General features: G+C 41.8%; 1 protein-coding gene across 1 annotated transcript in view; it reads right to left on the bottom strand.

Moving 5' to 3' along the window:
* The window catches only part of ACOX2 (acyl-CoA oxidase 2), a 1177957-nt gene that overhangs the window by 1052081 nt on the left and 101704 nt on the right, over positions 1-24172 (bottom strand). Inside the window, exon 2 of the mRNA XM_069643758.1 lies at positions 21628-21790. Coding sequence (XP_069499859.1) covers positions 21628-21790 — 163 coding nt within the window. The remainder of the gene's footprint in view (positions 1-21627; positions 21791-24172) is intronic.

The raw sequence follows: 24172 nt of genomic DNA, 5'->3' as shown, positions 1-24172 counted from the left end.
GGTCCTTGTTTTATTTTATTGTGTATGTGATGAGAATTGCTGCAGCATGCTGGATGACCTTCTGCAGGGGTAGGGAGGTAGCTAGCACACTGTGTGGAGGAATCGGAGCCCATACAATAGAATTTCTAAGAATAGCAGGGAACAGATATTTATAACATTGTAATGTAGTATAAAAACCCACAATATGTCCCATTCTAAACTTTCAGTTGCAACCCAACAGTTTTTTTTATATATAAAAACACATGCAAACAAGGATAACTTTATCGAAGATGACTTCACACAGCCTTGTATGGTCATTGTTCTCGGATACACATACTGTACATAATCATGTGTCAAGAACCTACTAAAAGCGTTGAAACATGCCATTTACCTTGGGGCTACCGGCTATCTACTTCGCATCCTGGGCAGTGAGCAACGTTCTGTAGTGTCCGGGTTCACAGGGATCACAGGTAAGATACAGGAAGCATGCGGGAGCCGGTAAGTATGAAAGTTGATGAAGCTTTATTATCTTACAGGGTATAAAGTATGAAGGAGGGAGAGAAGTCAGGTAGATGCACCCTTCAAGCTATGACTCCCATCCTGACTCTCCCAACTGACATCCCTGGAACACAGAGAACTCAGTGTTCCACTACCAACATTCCATGGGTTTGCATGACATACAACAATTCAAGCAGCACACTACACATTCCAGGTTCTGTATGAAAACGCGAATTGCTCACGAGTCCCAGCACCAAGGCAGCCTAATGTCACTCTGCTTCATAACAGCATACCAATAGTTCTAATAGCGGTTGTCTCACGTATTGGCAACCTTAAAGGAAGTGGTCTCCCATTACAATGCATTAGTGACAATGCATCTCTATGTCAAATGCTCATGCTGAAGGAACAGTTTATCCAGGTAAACTCAACAAAAACTGTGACCAACTGAATCGGAGCGCGAAGTGCTGAGATAGTGCTTAGCTATATTCATAAATGGTGAATTCCTCCCCATTCCCCCCCCCTCAACCTCGCCAACTACAAACAAGAAACGCACTGACACTTGGTGGGAGATAACACCATAACAAAACAAAACTGTGTGACTGTAAATAATTTATTCAAGACTGACTGAGCCCACGTCTGATACACATGCAGAAAACTATAACAGGGGCCTGGTGGTTTGTCGTGCCCATCCCCTGGAAAATGTTGCAATATGGTTCGAAACAAAGCACTGCATTATACATGAAAATGACGAAAATCTAATGTCAAACTATCAGAACCATTAACCGCTTTTACAAAGATAAAAGACACTTTTTCCACTCCAGAAAGGTTTACTACACCACGAAGTGACCCGTCCACAACCAGATATCCTACCTCAAATGTAAACAGTGTATACACTTTGTCTCCAACTGACATGTCAGAAGCACTTTTGAACACTCAATACTGGCAGCTTAATTTTTTTTCTATTTTTTTTTTTTTTATTTGTTATAGCTGGTAAACCAACCTTTCAAATTTTTAATTTTTATACACATTATCATTTAGCATACTTAAACATCTTATACTTTACAACGAATATTTACATCCCATTATAGGCAAATATGAAACAAGTAAACATAATAAAACCACATAAAACAAAATAAACAGAATGATACAAAGTGAAAGTGAGAGCCCTCCTTGAAATTACTTAGAACTGACAATCATCATTCACTTTGAATTAATTTATGCAGAATTCGAACCAGGGAAAATTATATTAAGAAATTGCACAATTGCAAGTTGTATAGTGATTCTTGGATTAGAAAACAGACAATCCCATATTTGCACAGAACTGGTGCCACTCTGAACCGACAACTTTCCCCCGAAGCATTTCACTCTGATGTCATGTAATGTGGGGCATTCAATGATGAGATGTTGTAATGTTTCACATTGTCCATTAACTTTACAGTGACGACAGAAATTCTGATCCTTCGATATTACCTTTCTTCTAGACAGGATCTCATTTGTCTCATATTGATTGAATCTGAATCTTAGATATTTCTGTCGCCATGCATGTGACGGGAATTTCAGCAGACACTCTGCTATTACCCCATACCTTTTGATGCCAAAAGCCTCGAGGTTAAAGCCTTTAAGTTTTGTACAAAGTTCCATGTTGAAAATCCAGTCTGCTTGATAAATTTTATTTTTGGCATGATCTGGATTAGTCAACAGAAGCTCAATCGATACTGAGGCATCAGCAGCCGCATTAAGCGTGCAACTTCTCCACATCCTTGACATACCAACTTTTGCAGTTAATAGATTTTGGGCTAGTACATTTAGAAAGGTAGGCCTCCCTAAACCATCCAGCATTTTCCGTAGAAGCGCACACTGCTTCCATAATACATGGGCATATAAGGATACCAAACCCAGTTCATATCGCAGCATGGCCAGTGGTGTACCTGGGGAGAGTGATAGAACTTTTTTCCAAAATCTAGCTTCTAAGCTATCCCAGAATTTGCAGTTTTGTGGTACCAAAGCCTCGACATCATATAGCAGAATTGGAATTACTTTGGCCTTATAAAAGAGCACAATGTGTTTCACGGTGAACTTCCCATATCTTCTTAACATGATTTTAGATTGTGAGATCAAAGAACTAAGTTTAACCCTAATTTCAGCTGTCATGGTACTTAGGGTTTTCTTGTGCTCAATATATACTCCGAGATACTTATATCTGGCAACTTTAGTTAGTACACAATTTTGAAGGGACCACTCCAGATGATATTTTTTTGTAAAATTATTATTACACACTAAAATTTGGGATTTGGCTGTGTTGATCACAAGGTTATTTGATGTTGCATATGAACCTAATTGGTTTAGCATGTTTTGTAGGCCTATAGGGACATTGGGCACTGATGTTGCCTTAGCTTAGCTATAAGCATATCTCTATCAATGTAGTCGAAGGCGGATTTAAAGTCAATAAACCCCAAATATAAGGGGAGTCCACCATCAACTTGCTCTGATTGTATCATTGAGAGTGCTAAGATATTCGGTATTGTGCCCATGCCCCTTACAAAGCCTGACTGGAATGGGTCTCTTAGACTATTTTGATCTACCCACTCATTGAGCTCCTTTAATATTATTCTACAAAATATTTTCGCAGGTGCATCCAATAGAGAAATTGGTCGGTAACTCGTTGGTAATTGACGGTCACCCTTTTTATAAATCTGAATTGTAATTGCATCCGTCCATGTTTTTGGTAATTTTTGATGGTTGTTTATTGCAGAAAATATCTTGTAGAGAATTGAGCTCCAGACTTCAGGGTGTTTGTTCATCAGAGAGTTCGAAATCCCATCAGGCCCTACTGCACTCGAGTTGCTTGATGTCATAATTAGGTGTTTTATTTCCTTTTGGTCAGTATGTAGCCAGAACCTCAGCACCTCTCGTGCATTTAATGTCGAGACCGTGTTTACGGGTGACGCATATAGGGATCGGAAGTAATCTACCCACTGATGTACCTCAACTGTCGATGTCTGAAGGTCTAATTGGCGGGCGTTATTAGTTTGATTTATTATTGCCCACATTTTTGTGATATTTTTATCAGCCAAAGTCGACAACATAATTGCACCATCTTTTTGATATAGATTGGCTCGATGTCCTTTGACCCAGTTATTGTAATTCAGGCGGACTTTTTTTATGAGAGTCAATCTAATGGTGAGAGGAAGCTTTGCCAGACTTCTCACTTCATGAATATAGAGCTATCAAAAACATGGGTGTGCCTTTCTCTTTTGGAATTCACAGCCTTCTGGTGGCTATATAATTGCATTGTATTGGAATATGTTAAACCTATGTCTGATGCTTGCCAGTTAGTTGAGGTGTTTGAGTCATATAAAATTTGATTAAAATGCCACAAGGCGTTCTCCGACCATCAGAGTCGATTCTTGCCGCCATTTACCACAAAGCAACCACCTTCAATTATCTTATGTTTGATATCATTCGCATTTGCCATTACTTGCCAAGTGGCACACAACATGTTATGATCACTTGTTACAGATGGAGACACACAAAAGGAGCACATTGCCGACCATAAGGCACAATTTACATAGATTAAATCAATTGTGGATACAGAATTTCCTCTTTTCCAAGTTGGTGCAGGAGGGATGTCTGTATTAAATGCTCCATTCAACATTTGCAAGTTCCTGTGAGTGACCATTGTGTTCCATTGTACCAGCTTTTCACTCTTTTTTTTCGCCCCATTTGTTGCTAAGCAATTCATATTGAAGTCACCTGCTAAAATGAAGTACAAAATCTTATCATCCGCAGATACTATGTCAAATAATTTATTCAAATCCCTAAAGAAACACTCAGTTGTGATGGCTACTGGGTTCCAGTATATATTCAAAATTGCATAGTTGTCACCATTAATTACCGCCCTTACAAGTAGCATGTATGCATTCGGTATGGCCCACACCTGTGATGATGATCCCGGTTCGTCTTTCAGCGCCACCAGTAGACCCGCAGAGGGTCTGCCTGTTGCGGGCTTCCGAGCTGTATTCAAGTGTATTTGATAACCTGACCAGACTATGGGGCTTAGCAGCCAAGTCTCTTGCAGCAGAATTATATGGAATTTGCCTAGGCCACTCTCATCATTGTTTAGCAAATGTTTGAAACCCCACGAATTCCAGCTGACCAAGGTAAGAGGGATTAACTTTGCCAGGTTAGATAGCTAGTTCGAATTACTGCTGCAGTTGCATGCACACAAAGTCCTATCCTTCAATGGCTGCTTTAAATCTTGACAATTCGCTGTGACAATTTTTGCCCTTGGCATAGATTCCATATTGCTTGACAACTCAGACTCCAAAACACTGTCGATTTCTAAGTCGAGCAGCTGTCAGCTTAATAATGATACCAAATTAACACCTGAGGTGGGTCTCTTACCCATTTATCGCACATATGCTTTCAGTGCACACGAAACTCCCAGTGGCGATGGTAAAAGATACAGAAGGTCATTAACTAACGGTAAAAATGTGTCAATACGCAGGCAGAAGTGGCAAACAAAGCAATAAAAATACGATGCATACCACAGGTTGGGATTGGATGAGGTGGAGGATCTTCGTCATCCGGACCAGTCTAACAAGTAGTACTCTGATATGAGCACCACAGGTAGACAGGCCACAAACAGGAGCTGCTATGTGTGTTCACTGATTCCTCATGCGTCAGGACGCCCAAGGTTTTAGTGCTACAAGAATCCCCCCTTAGTGGAAGCCAAGTGTCTCCCTCAATGTAGGATAAGGAGCACCTTCAAGGCACACACAGTAAGCTTACAACTGCGTCCTCATGATGAAAAGCTGTGCAAGAAGAAGCCTTAAGGTACGATATGCTTTAAAGAGCCATTCTTTGCAATTAAAGGGACAATGCTCGCTGAAAACAAATCGCAAGATGCAACAGTGATGTGCAGGGCAAAAGAATGAAATGGATGGAGGACACATGCTTCCACGTGTGGTCTCAACACATCGCATTAATGTGGGTCACAGCTCTCGAAAAACAAAGTAAGATCTGGCATGAAGAAAAACATGAACTGTGTTTCCAGGGGGAGGGAGGAGTACCCATGGGCTCCAACACATGTTGCAACATGACCCTGCCGCCATCTTAACCCCTGTGAAGTGGGGACGCTGCTGCAATTAATGCTGCTCATGGCACCATTTTGGCTCCAGGCAGTGTCCCAATGGCAACGGGGATGTTGCAGCTACCTCCATTATGCGTTTGCGGTTCTTCTTGGCTCCTCTGCAATGTGTCGTGAGACGCCGGGGCAGGCTGCTGGACTTAATGAGGGATGCTCCGCAAGGCAGCCCGAGGCTTTCCTTCACCCGGGCTGCCCAATGGAGCATCCCAGGACTACCTCTGCCCCCATCTTCACCTGGCTGACCCGCGAGCCAGCCCAGGACTTTACTTCACTGCTTCACCCTCATGGGTGGAGCACTTCCCCTCTACAACTCCCAGCCCGGGAGGACTTTCAAAAGGGGCTCACCTCGCCGGCCATAAAGGTGGCCAGACAGAGGCACAGCCAGATAGGCTAGTTAAGACCACCCCCTCACATGGCCCGGACTGGGCTGTTCTTTTTTCGGCCAAGTAGGCCCCATGCACGCTGCAGGTGTTCTCTGTGATGCATAGTCACATCTGGTCTTACCCTGGTCCGCCAACACCCGCCACGGCCCCATGGCAGAATGGTTGCCACTACCAAGAAGCTCAGCACCTCTGACTTGCACCAGATGCTTTGGGTGCCCTTTCGAGGCAGCAGCCCCCCAAGGTCAATGTTTTTTCTCTTCTCCTTTCCTGGTCTTTTCTTCTTTTGTAACTGTTTAACTGTATTTTGTTTTCAAAATCCATTTGGATTCTTTTCTCCCCTGCCAAGCACATTAATGGCCAGGACATTTCTGTTCCTTTGTCCTTTCTTTTCTTTTTATTAACATTCCAAACAGCCACAAAGTGGGCTGGATGGTTTAACACAGACAAACACACACAAACACAAAGAAAACGCACACAATGCACATTTAATAAAATATAGTTACCCTGGTGTCTGTGTCATTATTTCTATGGTCCCTTAGGGGTCAAGCATGAAGCCCTTACTAGCCGAGCTCCTTGGGGGCTACGGGCTACACATTTCTTTTTCAAAAAGCAATAGATTCACTTAGGGAGAGAAAGTCCCATGATACAATTGCAAAGGAAGGCCTGTGAACTTTGAACACACCAGAAATAAATTAGTGTAATCAACATGTTGGGATTTGAAAAAAAAAAATTGTTATTGTGCATTTTGTTAACAAAAACCTTAAGCACACCCTATAAGAACATTTTAGACATATTATTCATCAAAGGTATCACAGGATAAAAAGATACATTCAATATTCATATATATAAAATCTCAACAGTACACCATATACATTATTTGAGAAAAAGAAATAAAAAAGGAGGGAAAAAAAAGAAAATACACTTCATTATAGTTAGAGCACAAGAATACTACGATATGACCATCAGGACTTTTTCCAGATATAAAAGGCAGAGTCCATATTTGATACCAGATGTCCGTACCCTTTCATGTATAATTTGAACAAAGGTCCTCAGGCTGTAAGCACATGTCGAGATGTTTCTATATCAGCTTTACATATTCTGTAAAGTCTTTCTTTATTAGGAATACCAGTCAAACCACCAATACACTTGTTAGTAGGCAAGATGTTAAATCTTAAATGTATAATAAATTGTTTCAGTTGCAAGCAACCTGCATTGATTAAATAACTCCTGAGACAATTAAAACAAAAGCCTTGAGTAGCGAATGTGGCATAATTGCTCTTGCGATGCAAGTAGCAAAGGCTGGAGTTAATATCCCATGTTATGGTTTTAGTATTCATATCCCAGGCCGCCGTAGTCGAGGTGACCAAGTCTTGCAAGGAAAACCCCACTTCAGAGAAATACTTATGCATGGATGCTTGCATTTCCACAAAAAGTGTACAGGTAGATAATTTCAAGTAATGTTTAGCTATAAGGCCTAACAGTCGTTTGTGATGGTTATTAGTCAAATAGAACGAAAGAACAAATTTACATTACTGTAATAGCCATAATGATCTTAATGGAGGTAGCCCAAACTCCAGCCTTAGCGCCTGTACCGGCACAGACAAGGGTACACCAATAATTGAGTGAAGTAATTTGCCCTCTAAACGCCCTAACCATATCATATTAGTTTGCGCTTAAGGAATCAGTGCCATATAATATGCCTGGCACAATGCTGTTTTTTTATATTGTGATCAATCCCTCAGTGTTTTGTCTTCCCTTGCTATTAATATACCTTTTGAGCACCTGCCATTTCCTGAGCGCCTTACTCGTTACATAGGCACCATGATGTGATTGGTGCTGGCGAATCCTCATAGGAACCCCAAGGTATGTGTAATTGTTTACCATTTCCAAAAGGAACTTCGTCAAGTTTCCAGACACACATATTCTTAACACTGCTACCATGTCCAAAAATCAAGACCTTCTTGGTGGCCACATTGATATTAAGATGATTTTCTTTCAAATAGGCCAACATCACATCTATAGAGCGCTGCAAGCCTATTGGAGTGTGGTCAAGTAATAGTGTCATCTGCATATCCAAGCCAAGGGACAGGCTCACCCCCTCTCCAGGCACCCCCACCCCCCCCCCCCCCCCAAGTTGGGAGGAAAATTATGCACTTCTCAGAGCCTGTGCCATGTCAGAAACATACAGGTTATAAAACAGGGGGACAAGAGTGTATCCCTGCTTTAGTCATTTATTAGTTGTAATAGGCAGCGTGGTCATACCCTCTCGGTTCAAACGAACCATTGGACTAGTGTCTGTGTACAACATTTGAATAAAGTAGAGCAAACACAGCTCAATTCACCAGGCCCGAAGTTTTTCCCAAAGCCTTGCACAGTGGACCGTGTCGAATGCCTTGCTAAAGTCCACAAAGCAAAAGTAAAGTGTCTTTGCCTTCGAACGTGCAGCCTCTGACATCAAAAAATGGATGGCGCAGATATTGAGCCTAGTGGAGTGTTTCTTCATAAATCCCGTATGGAGTTTGTTAAGCAGGCATTGTCCTTCAGCCCATATATTCAGTCTCGTAAGAAGCAACATTGCAAAGATCTACATGCTACTATCCATCATAGCCAGGAGTCTAATTATCCAGGCAAGACCCGTCTCCCTTTTTAAATACTGGGATGAATAAAGTCATCCTCCAGCTCTTAGGTATAATATCAGTAATTAAGATCTTATGAAACACTAGTGCCAAAGTAAATGGCCAAAACGATGGATTCATTTTAATAACAGCGTTTGTCATGCCGTCTGGTCCTGTCGGGCAGGAGTTATTAAGTTTCTTGATCGTAAGCAGAAGATCGTCCATGTCAAATGACAACTTCTGTTCCGCTTCCGACGGTAAAAATGTTGTAAAATCATGTATTGTTTCGGTATCAAAGTACCATTCAAGTAGGTTATGAATGGCCATAGACCAAGTCCTCCCCGAAACAGAATTGTCTTCCTTCGGAGTCTGATTGGCAGAATATTGTCTGATACGGGACCAGAATTTCTTGTTATTGTTGCTCCTTAATAACTTAAATAAGCGCATCCAATTAACATTTGACAGTGAGGACTTATGCGCCTTAAGCCAGTTTTTATAACACGTGGCTAAGTTGGACATAATACTATTTTTCTCACTAACAGGAATGGACATATCTCTTAACCCTAGTCCTGCCTCGGCTGTATTCCCTTCGTGTTTTTTTTTTTAAATAAGAATGTCAAAAGGGACCATTTGCCGAGGTAGATCTGGTAGTGGTATTAATAAATAGCCCAAGTTGTTTACCCAATACCCTCATAAACTTACCAAAATTCCAATCATGGCTTTCTAACCAGCCTAGGAGGGGAAAATTCTCAGTACGGGATATATTTATCGAGTTTACTAAAATTCACTCCTGTGCAGATGATATGGTTACCTTGAGAATTGATTGTGACCCTCTTACCAATACTACTGCTATACCTGGTCTTATCCAATGGTATAGTCCATTTCAAAGCAGCATGGTCACTGTATACTGTGTGGAGTATTATTAACATACTACAGCGATTAGCAGTATCATAGTCTGCAAAAAAAGTTGTCATGGCAGGAGTTGGCTCCGCCATTCGTCCAAGTGGGGCAGGGAATCCTCACTTGGTCCCCTCTGGTGTTATGACAAGATAGATCATAAGATTCCGTCAAAGTACCCGAGCCCAAACTACGAATACCCATTTTACCACATATCTCCCTTCAGGCATTACCACTCCAGTTGTTACCAGTGAGGGCAAGAATCATAAAATGTGGGTGACTCACCGCCCAAGATAACTTTTCCCTTCGGACACTGCTGCACCCAAGAGGAGAGAAGCCTACCTACCACATTTATCAAAACAGAAAGTCCTCCTCGATTAGGGGGGAGCATATACAGTGATGAGAAGTATAGCCACCCAAAGACAAAAAGGGTCAGAAATCACTGCAAATGGTTTAGGAGGGCCCTTAATGAAAGGTGCTAACGTGAAGTGTATTCGTACTCCAATGCCAAGTCCTCCTTTAGGATGACCCCTAGGTTGACCAAGTGCTGTAGAGCACAAAACTTGAAATCCTTCCAAATGAAAATTACGGGTGAGCCAGGTCTCCTGTAACATGAATACCCCAGATTCCAAAATATGCAAACGTTTCCCCCGATACCTCAAAAAGGAGCTATATCCCAGAGTGTTCCAACACATACAATCAATATTGGATTTAATTTCAGTATATGATTGGATTGCCAAATCCCAATGTCTCTGGTATCCATTGTGCGACTTGGTTTTTGCCAGACACTATATTTTTGTGTTGTGCTAATGATGCACAAAGGCTCTCCCTCTCTGTAGTTAACTTGGCAATGGGGACCGGGCTCACTAGATTAGCCGGTGTTGAATTAGTGAGATTTTGATCTGGGGTACTAAATATGTGTTTCCTACAAACTGTAAAAATGTATCCCTTCCCATTTAATTCAACATTATAGCTACTCTACAGCGAAGAGACCACTGGTGAAACAAATTCAAACAAGACCCAGTTAGTGGTGCTGTATGGGGGGGGGGGGAGTTCTATGTGGAGCATGTCTTCTGTAGCGATACCACTGATTCTCAGGATTTTACTCCTGCGATCAAAGAGGAAAGCCTGATTCAGATATGGACTTGCATCACTTGGATTGACCTCTTCCAATTTAACCCATTTCCCCAATGGGAGTAGGAATTCTGGGTCAAAAGAGTGTAGTACAAGCTGTGCGTTCTTTTTTGCTGGATAGAACGTACCCCCTTGGTACTGTGGAAGGGGTCGGGGTGATTGGGGAGAGGGTAGTACCGAAGGCTGTATTAGGGAAAGGAATCGCTGTTGCTCATTAGGCAATGGTACATTATGAGGATGTTCCTGTATACATAACATCTGAGCATGGTTGTTACTAATGGGTGCAGGGATAGAAATGGGGTTCATCCCTTTCACAGGGTTACAACCCAATTAAAAATGATTTATCAGGTCATTAGAGTAGGTCAATGTAGTGGTCGTGATTTCATTGGGACTGTAGTATCCGGTCCTGCCATAAGTAAAGGACCATTTGGTAACACTTGCCCTGCTAGAGTACCATATCTGATCGGGATCTTTGTCCATGCTGTGCACTAAACAGGTTGGCCTGCACAGTCAGAGAGCCAGGTAATTGCTGAGGTTGTGATATAATTTGGGTAACCATTAATGGCACAGAGGAAACAGGTCCAAGGCAAAACCATTTATCCAAGGGGCCTCTGAGCATGACCTGTTTGAAGCTGCCATTGCCTTGATCAACCATATAGTCGACACCCTTAGGGGTCCCCATCTCGGAATCTGCACGGGGATTCGTCACATCGCAGGCAATACGCTGGGTCTCATTATTCATCATATTAGCATCCCCAAGTCCTGTATTCCTTGGCCTAATCCTCTGCTTCTTGTTGGTATATTAGTTTTTTTTTTTCCCTTGTTTACCCTCTCGAAGCTCCAGCGATGGCACCAGTGCACCATTATCTAGTACAGATGACAGCTGATTATGTGTTCCCGCCATATGATGCTCCATTTCAGATACCTCCATAGTGTCTGAGATCACTTGGACATTAGTGGATACAGGTATGGGGACCGTTCCTTCCACAATAGGTGTGGGCCTTTGTGGAATGGTAGGGATCGTAGTCCATGTGTAAGGTTCCTTTGTCCTGTCCATGGAAATATCCAGGGGCAAATCCTTGCTGCATGCAAGGTTAACATCTCCAATTTTGCCCAATATATGTGTCTGTTCACGTAGCTCGTCTGCCATGACAGAACATAGCTGGAACAAAAATTCAATTTTAGCCAGAAGCATGTCATCACATGATGTGCGCGTCGAAATAGCAGTAGCTTCTGCAAATGTAATGGTAGCCAAAATAAGTGAACTCTCATCAGTACTATATAAATCCGATGAATCAGACGAGGTGGATACAAGTCTCTGTAAATCCAAAACTGGCCGAGAGTTGTGTGCCAATCATGTTATCTATCCCCAAGGAAGTCTAAGGTATTGCAGCCCCCCACCCCCGGTCTAAGGAATATCTCTGGAGGCCAACACACATCTTAAGAAGAGAGTGATTATTGTCTATGGCCGGCGAGTCAAGCAAAACTCTTTCTACAAGGGTCTCATTATTAGTGGGCTGGGTAGGGAGATCAATCTTCCCAATATTTTCAGTCTGGGTAGTAAGGAAAGGTAAGAAGAAACCAGGAATTTTGCTCTGTGATTCTATATCATGATGAAGGTACAAGGGGGTCACGCATCCCTCGTGCTTTTCCTTTCCTTTTCCCTTTAATGGGTGCCGGGGTACAAGCCCTTATTATTGCTGCACTCCAAAGGGCGTAATTTCCATGCTTAATTTTCAACAAATACGAAGGAAATACGGGGAGATGGACTCATCAATAACCTGCCAATAGGGTGTCCTGTGTGCTGGGAGCCCAAAAAGTTGAATGCCAGATGCTGGACCCCATTCTCGTGTGCCCTTCAGGGCACGCAATTTGGAGAAGGGGCCATGCCACAGATCCCACGGCCAAAATGCAATCACCGCAGACCACCTTTCACCACACCTTCTGCTCCACGTAGTTGATAGCTTTTTGCAAGCCTGCAGCAAGTGTCCCATAATTGCACCGTCTCCACAAACGCGCAAGAGAAAAAAAAAATAAAAAAATAAAAAAGTCTGTCCACCGCAGACCACCTTTCGCCGCACCTTCCGCTCCACGTTCTGCAGAGTTAATGGCTTTTTGAAAGCCAGCAGCAGCAGGTGGCCCGCAATTGTTCTGCCTCCACAAATGCAAGAGAGAAAAGACTATCCACCGCAGACCACCTTTCGCTTTAGGAATTATAGAGGAATGGGGTTTATTTGAATTACAAATAGCATGATACAGAAACTGGCTGTCCCTGAACTTATTTTTCAGTAAGTTTCATGACAATATAATTGACATCACATTAAACTTTAAAACAAGAACTGCGAAGGTCAAGAATAAGTCATGAGGCAGCCAACTGTCAGATCAAGGCCCGAGATAAATGGGCTGCACCCACAAACATATGGTCATCTCCAAAGAAATATAAATTCATATATAATCCGATAAAGTTCAATTCGTAGTCTCCTTGGCCCATTAATTCTGGGAGATGGTTGCATGGTGGAAAGGCCTGCTTTCAGAAAAAATACATCAGAACAACTTGACCTGTTCTGAACTTTGGCTCACCATAAAGTACATTTGTGCTGAGATAATGGAAGGCTTTAACTCCAAGACACACAGTCAGCTGTTCACATGAATCATTCACTTACCATGAAACAGCACACAGAATCAAAGCAATGAAATCATCAGCCACTTTAAATTACGTTATCATACAAAATACATTTCTTCCTGTAACTTTATCATAATTTAGTATAGTGAAAAAAGGGAAAATGTTATGAAATGTGGAGAGCATGCCCCATGAAAGAAGACTGAACACAATATTTTATCATTGATAAAAATCGCATAATTCAAATAACTAATTTTACACACTACAGTAGCGCACCTCTAAAAAGGTAGGCATTTCTTAATGATGAGATATTGCTGTGAAGGGTTACGGGGGAAATATGAATTTCAGTCCAGACTGTACAAAAGCATCCCTTTCTGGGAGTGCCAACTTCTTAAGAGAACAAATGGAAAGATTCATCCAATCAAAAATCATGATGTCAAATGGCATTCAGTGGAAAAAATTAGAGCCAATTTAAGATCTATAAGGAAGTTGTTTGGGTGTCACCTAAGCACCCACCTTACATGAATTTCTCAAGTAAAATGGTATTGATATGTTTATTGTATCACAATGTTCAATTGTCGAAAGCCAACAGATATTTCAAGCTGTTTGCTCCTCTTCAGGGCTGTCAAAAGTCACACAATGTTAATAAATATTAACTTCCAACTTCTTGTTTACCATATTTTTGTGCCTGCTTTTAAATTACTTTTTTAGTCCTGCCAAGAGACCCTGAGGGACACCTTTTTTCCCTCCAACGGATAACGCAGAAACTGGTGGGCCCAGCTGACTGGTGTGAGGGGTCAGAAATGAGAGGCTGACACAAAGTTGCAATGTTTTCAACATTAGACATTTTTATTAAAGAAAAGGGGTTGGATAAAGGCCTTTTTGTCCCTATCCTAAAGAGAGTTTCCCTTCCTAGGAAACTAAAACTAAAGATCAGTCTGTGTCTTGTCGTCACACTAAAAATGAACAGTTAAAACGGTTTAAGGGAAGTTTAAGGTAAGTGTCTTTTTCAAACTACGATTCCTTAAGAATAGCACAAATGTCTCTTTCATATAACACATTAAGGATGGAAAAAAAGTGCCTTTTGAAGAATAAAGTGTCTCTTTTACAACTTTTAAGGATGGCAAAAGTGTATTTTCAAACAATGATTCCTCAAGATTATTAGACATGTCTTTTCCACGCAACACTTTTACGATGGTCTCCTGTGTGAAAAACCAGAGCGTGTTTCACTGCCTAGACCCCGGGAATCCCTTACTCAGGTGGCCAGGGCACGGCCATCGCCTTTGGTTCTAGACCATGGGGGGGGACAAGTGCGGGAGGATCACCTGGGTGAGGGGTCCTCAGGGAGTGAGGAGGAACGCCCGATGGCGAGACATGGTATCTCCCTTTCCAAATAACCCTGTCCCATCCTATTTTATAAGATATTCCAACTTCCCAGATTCACCCCTTTCCTATACAAACACTGAGCCGAGAAAGAGGAGGTCTGAGACTGAAAGGAGTACCACCCATGCAATACATTGGACATGTCCCACTAATACGATCAGGCACTTGATCTTAATTACATACACCTGGTACCTATTCGCTTCCCCACACGGTTACAAGGTGTTACACTGAGACACACTCTGAGCAAGGTGATGCACAAGGAGCAGTTCTTCCATGGCGACAGTGAACCAGACAGAGGAGAGTGACAGGCCCGAGGGACAGAACTGAGGTACAGAGAAACCTTGGGCACCCCGGCGAGAGATTGTTACGTCCGGAAGGCCTTGAAGGTTGCGCATGGAAGACCAGATAGAGAGAAGAGACAAACCTCTTGTGTTTCAAGGATACCAGCCACCGTTCTGGGTGAACGGCAGAGTCGGGGAGGTGCAGCAGCAGTTGTGGCATCAGCCTTGACTTCAGGATCAAAGCCACGAAAGACTAAAATGAATTAACACAGCCGGTGAGTTGATGAAAGCAATCAAAGCCCTTCTGTGTTAAATGAAACTTGACGGCAACGGTATCTAACAAATGAAGGTTGCATGTTTGCCAGTAAGACGCAAGACAAAGCAAAGCATTGTTAAGAACTGTAAATTAAAGATACAAAGTAACAGAGTGGTTCGGCAAAAGAAGATTGCCCAATCGAAAGTCTCTGTGAAATGGCTGATGCCGTAGAAGCGCAGGAAGAGAAAGAAACTTAGATGTAAGTTGAACTGCTGTTAGGTTTGATCCCAGCAGAGGAAAACCTGGATTTGAGAGATACCTTTGAAACTTTGAAATAAGTACTCTGCTCGAAACTACATTTACCAAGAGGCCTTGTTGTAGGAGAGAAAGAGTGACGATTGGGGAAAGAAGGTCGAAGTGGTCATGCGAGGTAAGAGCAAAAGCCTCGCAGTTTTGAAAGTCTTCGACAGAGGAAGGAAAGTGAAAGGAGGCTTGAGCCCGACTGAGGGAAGCCTATGAAGGTGTGATTGAAACTTGGGGAAGGGAACCCCCACACATTGTGATTGACAGGTTTGAGCCTGGCGGAGGGAAACCTGTACTGAATGGTGGTAACCAGAAGGAAACACTTTTGTTGAACTGTATTATGAGCTAAAAGGTGACCTGGGCTGTAGTGAGAGAAAGCCGAGAGGTAAACTCGTGACTTTTTGTGGCAGTCCAAGGAGGGCCCTAGGCCACAAAATGAACTGCATCCTTGTGTCTGAAGCCAGAGTGTGCCGCAAAGTCCAAGTGTGCCACCTTATCCCATGCTACAAAATGTGGGGAAGGGAGTTTACTCAGTCATACTGACATTTCTTTTGAACACCGATTTTCCTTTTTGCATTACATGCTCCCATTACACATTTATTGTATTAGAAAGAGGGCAGGCATTAGGTTCATTAGTATAGGCCATCTTATTTTGACTAAGGACTGACTAGGACTGTATTTTCTTTTGTTTGATGGTCGAGAATACTCCCATCTTAGTTATAGGGCAAGATAGAAGTTTTCTAACCCTTTTTAAACCACCAATACAGGTTTTGAAACTTGCAGCTCATGTCAGTGTCTACTTGTGATATCATGCCTCCTTCACATCTGGTATACACCCCTTCTGGGTTTTGCAGATTACCTAGTATGCTCTCTTGCCAGGTATCTTGTGTTCCAAAGGTTCACTGCCTGATGTGCTTCTTTCATGAGTGCTTCTTGTCATGTTCTCCTTCTCATATTTTAAATGGGATTACCTGGTAAACTCCCCTACCAGTTATCCCCTTCTGGACTTTGTAGATCCCCTGGTATACTCTCCTGCAAGTTATCTTTTCTCCCAATGTCTTTTTCGTTCATATATTTTATCTGGATAACCTGGTGTACTCCCCTGCCAGAAATCCCCTTCTGGGTTTTGTATATCCCCTGGTACACTCTCTTGCCAGGTATCTTTCTCCCAAAAACATGCTGCCCGATGTGCTTCTTTCACCAGGACTTCCCACAAAGTTCTCTTTCAGTATAACACAGTTTTACTGCTTATACTTCATTTACTTTACTCACTACTTGTTCTTATTTTTCCCAAATTGACATCTCGGATATGGAGACTTGTACAGATTGTGCCTTTCAACTTCTTCATTAATGTTCACCTGCTGGTGATAATATTTACTCCAACTTTCCCCATATTGACTTCTCTTATGAGGACTTGTGTAAATTCTGTCTTTCTAATTAAGTGGTCGGTATTCAATATAAGTTTTCAATTGTTAATTTGCCTGCCGGCCTGCCCTGGAGTCCCAAACACCGTTGGGCAGAATCACCATTGTTTGATGGCGTTTCTGAATCATGGCACCTTGATGCAGCAAAGTTTTCAATGTGGGAAGGCTTCTCCTGCTTTGCAGACCCTCATTCAGTTCTCTTGCCAGCTCCACATTCACCAGCCGGCAGAACTGTTTCCGTTCAACAAGACCACATCTCCAACTGCCTTGCTCCTGCTGCCGGCTTTTCAGCGGTCCTCGTAGCGTCTGCTGGGCTTCTCCTGTTCTCCCGTCTCTCCGGTAAGTTATGCTCACAAGAGGTTACTTGGATGTGCATGCCTCTCTCAGCAAGGCCCATTACTGTGTGTCTGCTATGGCCTTAGGCTCTGCTTCCCACTTCACCCGCTCTGCATCTCTGGTTTCCCCACTGGTCAATCGAAAGGGTTTGCCATGTTTAAATGTCTCACACAGCTTATTTCCATTGTGACAACTTATCTGCACGTTTAGCTTGGTGTTTCCTTGAATCCACATTTACTCCTTATTCCTCCTTCCTCTTTCTCGTCTCAGTACTTGAGACTTTATGGGAGTTGGAGTCCATAGAAGTTTTAGATCTTTTAAAAAGTGATTTTTTTAAAATCCTTTTTTAAAACAAAACACCTGAGACAGGAGATGTTAAGCGAGTATTATGTGTACATGAAGTATGAATGGTATTCTTCTCAGATTGTTTTGCAAGAATGGGTTTTGGGGTCTTACAATGAGAATTATAAAGTAACAACAAGCCATCAGGAATCTACGAATCATAGGGTCTTCTTTGTTTAGAAGGGAAGAATACTGTCTCTCTCCTGATGGTGTCACCACATCTCCCCTGATAGCCATTCCCTCCTATGTGATCCTTCCTCATAATACCACCCCCAATGACAGGATCAGGTAGCGGCTGCTCTCCCCTGGGAGGAGATCTTGGGATGGGGCTCAGTGATTACTCCACAGGATTCATCACACTGGGAAGTATTACCTGAAATCTGTGAGGGGCTATGCCGATTCTGTGCCAGAAAAGGAAAAGCCAAAAGTGAGAATACAAGCCCCAATAAAAGTGGTGTTGCTTCTCTCTGGGAAACCTTACTCGAATAGCAACACTGCTCATTATTGTTGCAGAAAAAAAAAGTGAATTGAACGGTTTACGATTTGGGGAAAATATTGACTACACTGTCTGACAAGTGGCAATGCTCTTATGGAACTCTATATTGCTGTTGAGAAATGGCTATATTTTATTTTGAATGATTATGTGTGTTCTATATATAAGCAAGATCTTTACAGACAGATACACTGTTTCCCCTTTTTGCAGACAAGCTGCCCGTGATTGTACAACATTGGTTTTGATTCTTCATTAAATAAAACACCAAATACAGTCTGTTGTCCCAGAATTGATTAGGGAATTGTGAAAATAGGGGGCATTACATTCAGGTGGTTGACACCTTAGCAGAATCCAAGATATATATAGACAAGCTACAAACTTAAGGGCTATAAAGGAACATAAAACAGTGGAATAACCAAGACTACCAAGGAAAGAAACAAAACAATACAATTTAGTTATGGTTCCATAATCCCCCAATTTGCTCTTTATGAAGAACCACTCACTTTATTATGTGTTCAGTCCATTTTTCCTAAACTTGTTTAAGGCATGGCATGCTCAATCTGGCAAATGTGTTTCCATGAATGACATCTAGTTGGGGAGATTCAATCTGCCCTGGACTGAAGGGGTGTTGAAACTGTTCCAGAGGGAGTTATGAACCTCCTGTGGAGGGTTGAAAGAAAGCAAGATGTGTTTGACAAATACTGCAACAATATGCACAAACTATTGTAGGGCATTCATCTTGGATGGTACACAATTTTGGCACACACCTAGTGTGTGATAAAGGCCTAAATGGGTTGAGAGGGAGCAGGAGTGAGCAAAGCCCTTTACCTTAGCGTGACTTCTGACAATGGAGCGCTTGATGAACTGTTGGACGCTAATTCTGTCCATCAAGGTTTCAGTGAGGAATTAGTACGATTTTATGGTGCTGCTTAATTTTAGTTGAAAACTACATCTGAGGTTTTCTACGTGAGGCAATCTCACACTGAATTTAAGCAATACAAACTATTTTGAAGGTCGTGGATTTCAGTGTATATCCTAAAGATAGAGGATGTTTCATCTACCAGTATAGCTGAATTTTGGAATAATTAAAATGTCAATACAATTTGCTAGACAGATAAAGAAAAGACAATGGATTTTAAACTGGTTATTGGGGACACAAAATGAACAGATATTCCCAGTGCTCTCTAAATTCCTGTGTGGTGGCATGTGGAAGGAAGAGCAAATGTAAACACATTTTATACTACACAATGGAATGCGTTTTAGTGTAGCAATAACACCCGTGGGTGGGGGCAAGGGTACTTTGCAACGAGGATTTAAATAGAACTTTGTAACGAGGTCCACGGAAAGAAACAAAAAAATAAGTAAGAGGAACAGAAAGAAATAATACAGCAGAGCCTTGAACAGCACTGCGAGCGGCCTCAGCCCCAAAGGTGCCTAGTGCGTGAGAGAGTTTGGACGGCAGCAACGAGGGGCACCTGTGGTGGGGGGTATGTTAAGGGTGCCTGCCAGGAAAGTGCGCATTGTCCCTCCATACTAATTAAAGGACAATCGACACAGAGACGTTAATTCGGCAAAGAGTGGGCTAATGCCGGCACAATATGTGAGAGAACGGTGCACATTGACAGCGCAGTGTTTGGGACTGCGTGTCAGTTCATGGAATAAGGCTACTAGAGAGAGGAAGTAACGGACGTACCTTTCGTCTCAGCTGCCTGTATAAAGAGAATTGGGCCAGTGATTCTGGCTGGGAGCACTGTCAATTACGGAACCAAAGGAGTTGTGATGACATCATCTAATTATGCAACGGCAGCAGCATTGTTGAGATGTTTCTCGCACATTGAGGGTGTCCTTTGCTCTAACGAACAGTATGCTGGACTGTTGGGGAAGCGCAGGATCAGCGCTGATGGTGGCACATCAAGTAAAGTAACTAATACCAATGGATGCGCATCGAAAGATCAAACGCGTATCTGCTGGAAACATCCACCAGCCCCTTCATCTGGCCAGGTCTCATCAACTGCCAATCTCGAATCCAGAGAGACGAACATTTTGTGTTGAGGTCCAGTGTGTTTCAGAATGGCCGGGTGGGTCCTTAGTGTGTGGTCCCGAGTGTGATTATTGGGTGCAGCGCGGTTGAGGATGGCCGGGTGGGTCCTCAATGTGATTAGTGTGGTGCTGCAGTGAGGATATTTTGTGTTGAGGTGCCGTGTGTTTCAGGATGGCCGGGTGGGTCCTGGTGTGATTATTAGGTGCAGTGTGTTCCAGGATGGCCGGGAGGGTCCTGAGTGTGATTATTGAGGTGTAATTAGTGGGTTAGTGTTATGTATGAGGGTGTGGTGAGTATGTGGTTGGAGTTGTGTCGGTTATGAGAGGTGGTTTGGAGGCAGTCTCCATGTGTGAATCCAGCTGCAGAGCCAGCATGTGTATGATGGTATGGTTGGGATCCATGTGTATATTGCTGCAGTGTAGATGGGATGTGTTGGGTGGAAGCTTGGGAAGCTTCTTAAAGGTGATATGGAACTTGGGTATGTTACTTGAGGTTGATTTAAATTGAAGGCTTCTGAGGCTCTGTTTTGAGTATGGTTTTGAATGTTTTAAGGAGGAAGATATGTTATATTCTAACTAGGGTTGTATTAGTCAGTGAGGTAGGTTTGGAATGTTGGTGTTGGTGGAATGTTCCTCGCTCTGGATTCGAGATTGGCAGTTGATGAGACCTGGCCAGAGTGAGGGGCTGGTGGAGGTTTTCCTTCCCTATGAACTTACTTCCTTTAATATACTTATGGTTAGCTAATGTAAAGTGAACCTAAGTAAACGATTCCTTGCAGCTTGTGTCCGGTCACAATCTGTTCAATAACAGATTTATCACAATGTACAATATGCTAAACCGATGTTCAATGTATCATACTCTGAGCTTCCATATACCGTACACGTATAATTGTATACATTTACATGATCAAGCTCGCCAGTTTGGTAAGAAAAAAAAAGGCCCTCAATTTAAAGAAATTCTATATGAACAGGTTTGTTGTTGGTGGACAAAAGTATTCCTGCATAAAACATCCAAGGGATGATGGGTCAGTTAGAGGGTATAGGGCAGGCTTCGGCGAGCCAGCCTCGCTCGTTCACCAAGTGTCCGCTCCCTGGCAACCAGACCAGATGGATCCAGGGTAGATGGGCACATGCTGTGCACTAGGCAGGCTGATGCCGAAATACATTTTGCAAACTTCATTGCAGTAGACCCATGCACTGGTTGCATCGTGCATTATGGCCTTGCATTGTAATTTGCAACTATACTTGCCGCTAGGTGCATAGCAGCAATATGTTGGGTTAAGTTTGATACCAGAGACCTAAGCAAAGAACAGCGTATTAGCGTTGGGTAGATAAAATGCCTTTAATAAGAATCAGTGAAAAAAGGAACCAGTTAATAGAATCAAAACACAAGATATGACTAATATATCCTACAGAAACAAATTAAATAGAAGAAAAAACACAAAATATTCTAATTATATAATCAACATCTGGAAGGAAAATGAAAAATAACACCTGTACAAAATTATCTTTTGCGGTCCATCATCCGTCCATCCCATCTGCACCATCTTTTTCTTGAAATGCAGCGTCTTCTGAATTGCTCCCTCATATCGTTCCTCCAAAGTCTGAAAGTAAATGTTCTCTCTACTGAAGACAGGGTCACCGTGGACCAAGGTCTCTGAAATGGAACACATAACAAGGAGACGATTAATGAAGACGAAAAGCGCACAACTCCATAGCTGCCAGCAGGAATTCAACAGTGTTAACTTGCTAGCACAATTACTTTTCTGAATCTTAAGTAGATGTCCCATGTACAAGGTTATGTGACAACTGGAAATTGCATTTCTATTCCCTTTCCTGAAATATTAAAAGTTAATACGATGTGCGTCAATTGCCCCGGAAGGTTTATGGTTCATATTTCTGAATGATTAATTATATAGGCTTTCTGTTCTGATTAGTGATTACATACAAATCATTTGCATATTTAAATTGGCATATTTTGTATGTGAGGATTAATTGTGGCGAGAATGTGACAACCACCATTGCAATGATTAAATACTCAGATGACATTTTTAGAGGAGTTAAAGTAGGAGGGTGAAAAGTAGGTTGTCATGGGCAGTAGCGAGTAATTAAGCATAGGTTTTTAGCATACGAGTCTGAAATTTTTTGACATCATATTGTGTTGAAAGGTTTTTGTCATGGTGAATTATGTACAACTTTTTTTTGTTTAATGATTTTTTATTGATTATTTAATAATAATAACAATGACAAATGATTATATCAATCTAGCAGTAGGTATATCATAAACAAAAAGTGGTGAAGATAAGAATGCATAGTGGTAACATTTAGCAGAAACCATCTAGTAATGAGAGAATAATAACAGTGCACTATGCATACAGAAGTCAACAAGATTAATGACCCAATCATCATATGAAGATTATGATGGGACAAACGAGGGGTAGACAAACTAAGGACAAACGGAGAGTGGAGGGAGAGGGAACCATTCAAAACAGTCAAAATTGGGTAAATGTTATAATTATACACATGTAATCATTAATTTGAAGCAATGAAACGGTTTATATTCATGAACCATGATTGGACATATTGTGATAAGTGAGATGCTCAGTAAAAAGAAAAAAAGAAAATAAAAAAAAAGACCATTTTACATATTGTTTGGATCTAGCATTAAGACGTACTGCCATGCAGTGTTCCAATTTGTGAATCTGACATACATTGTTCCAACAACCTTTAACAGAGTCTTTCCAGTTGGCTGTGAGCTTAATAGCAATAGGTAAATCAGATAGACCATGGGCGGGGTGTGGTTTCTTACTACTTTAAAGGGCTATGCTCCCCAGGATTATGTTCGAAAAAATGTTAGGGGAGGATTGACCTTAAAAATGATGTTCAAGAGAGACCATACCTCTCGTCAGAATGATTGAATAAAGGGGCACTGAAAGAACCTATGAATATAGGACCCACAGATATTACCAAGAGTCCAGCACTTTCCATCAGTTCCACATTTGGTTTTCAACAGGCGCATTGGGGTTATAAAGGCCCTGTGCAGAAAGAAAAGTATATTTTGCAAAATGTTGGCAGAAGCAGAGACAGTTTTGACCTTAGTGCAGAGTAATTCCCATGTTTTGTCATCAAATCCTTTCCCACAATCAGTTTCCCATTGGGCTTGGATAGACCATCTATCAGAAGGAGAATCTTTGGTACCTAATCATTTATAGAATTGAGCTGCTTTGATATTGAGAGCAGAAGTCATGAACATAATTCTTGTAGGGTTGGGAATAAACTCATTCTGAGTGAAGTGAAGAAAACTATTAAGGCACACGTTAACTAATTATTTTTTTTTTAAAAAACTAAGGAGGGTAAGGAAAATCAATTTTTCCATTCTTAGAAGGATTCCCAGCCAGTAGTGCGATAGATTTAATGAATGAATCTAATACCGTTGCTAATCCAGGACTTCCTATAACGAGTCTTATTGTTGAATGTAATAGGTTTGTTATTCCATAGAAATGGGGAGCATTTGAAGGTAGTAGAGAATGATGGGTGAAAGCATCTTAATAGTTTGAAGATGCCCCACCAAGAGATATATAGGGGAGACCAGCAAGAGGTAAGTTCCTTGAGTCTAAGAAGAAGAGATGAAGAGAGTTTATTTTTATAGTACTTGTAGTGGAAGAGGTAAGAATAGGCCTAACTATTGAAATGAGTTGTCACACCATTTAAAGCCGAACATATATCAATTTCATGTTTGCGGCAAAATGAGTTCAGAGGTAAGATCTCTGATTTGCCCCGATTTAATTTATAACCAGAGGCTAAAGAGAAATCATTGAGGACTGACAAAAGGCATGGGATATGATTTTTTTAAAACATTTTTTTTAGGGGAATAAGAATGTCGTTGACGTATGCTGCAATTCTGAATTCATGTTTACCACAAGTTACACCTGGAATTTGAGAGTCAGTTCTTATGCGTTTTAATAAAGGCTCAAGAGATAAAACATATAAATGGGAGCGAGAGGGCAGCCCTGTCTTGTGCCCCTTTTAAAGGGGAAGA

Source organism: Ambystoma mexicanum, chromosome 2p, assembly GCF_040938575.1.
Source record: "Ambystoma mexicanum isolate Mex_15411 chromosome 2p, UKY_AmexF1_1, whole genome shotgun sequence".
Classification (NCBI taxonomy): domain Eukaryota; kingdom Metazoa; phylum Chordata; class Amphibia; order Caudata; family Ambystomatidae; genus Ambystoma; species Ambystoma mexicanum.
This window is presented reverse-complemented; position numbering and strand designations above follow the sequence as displayed.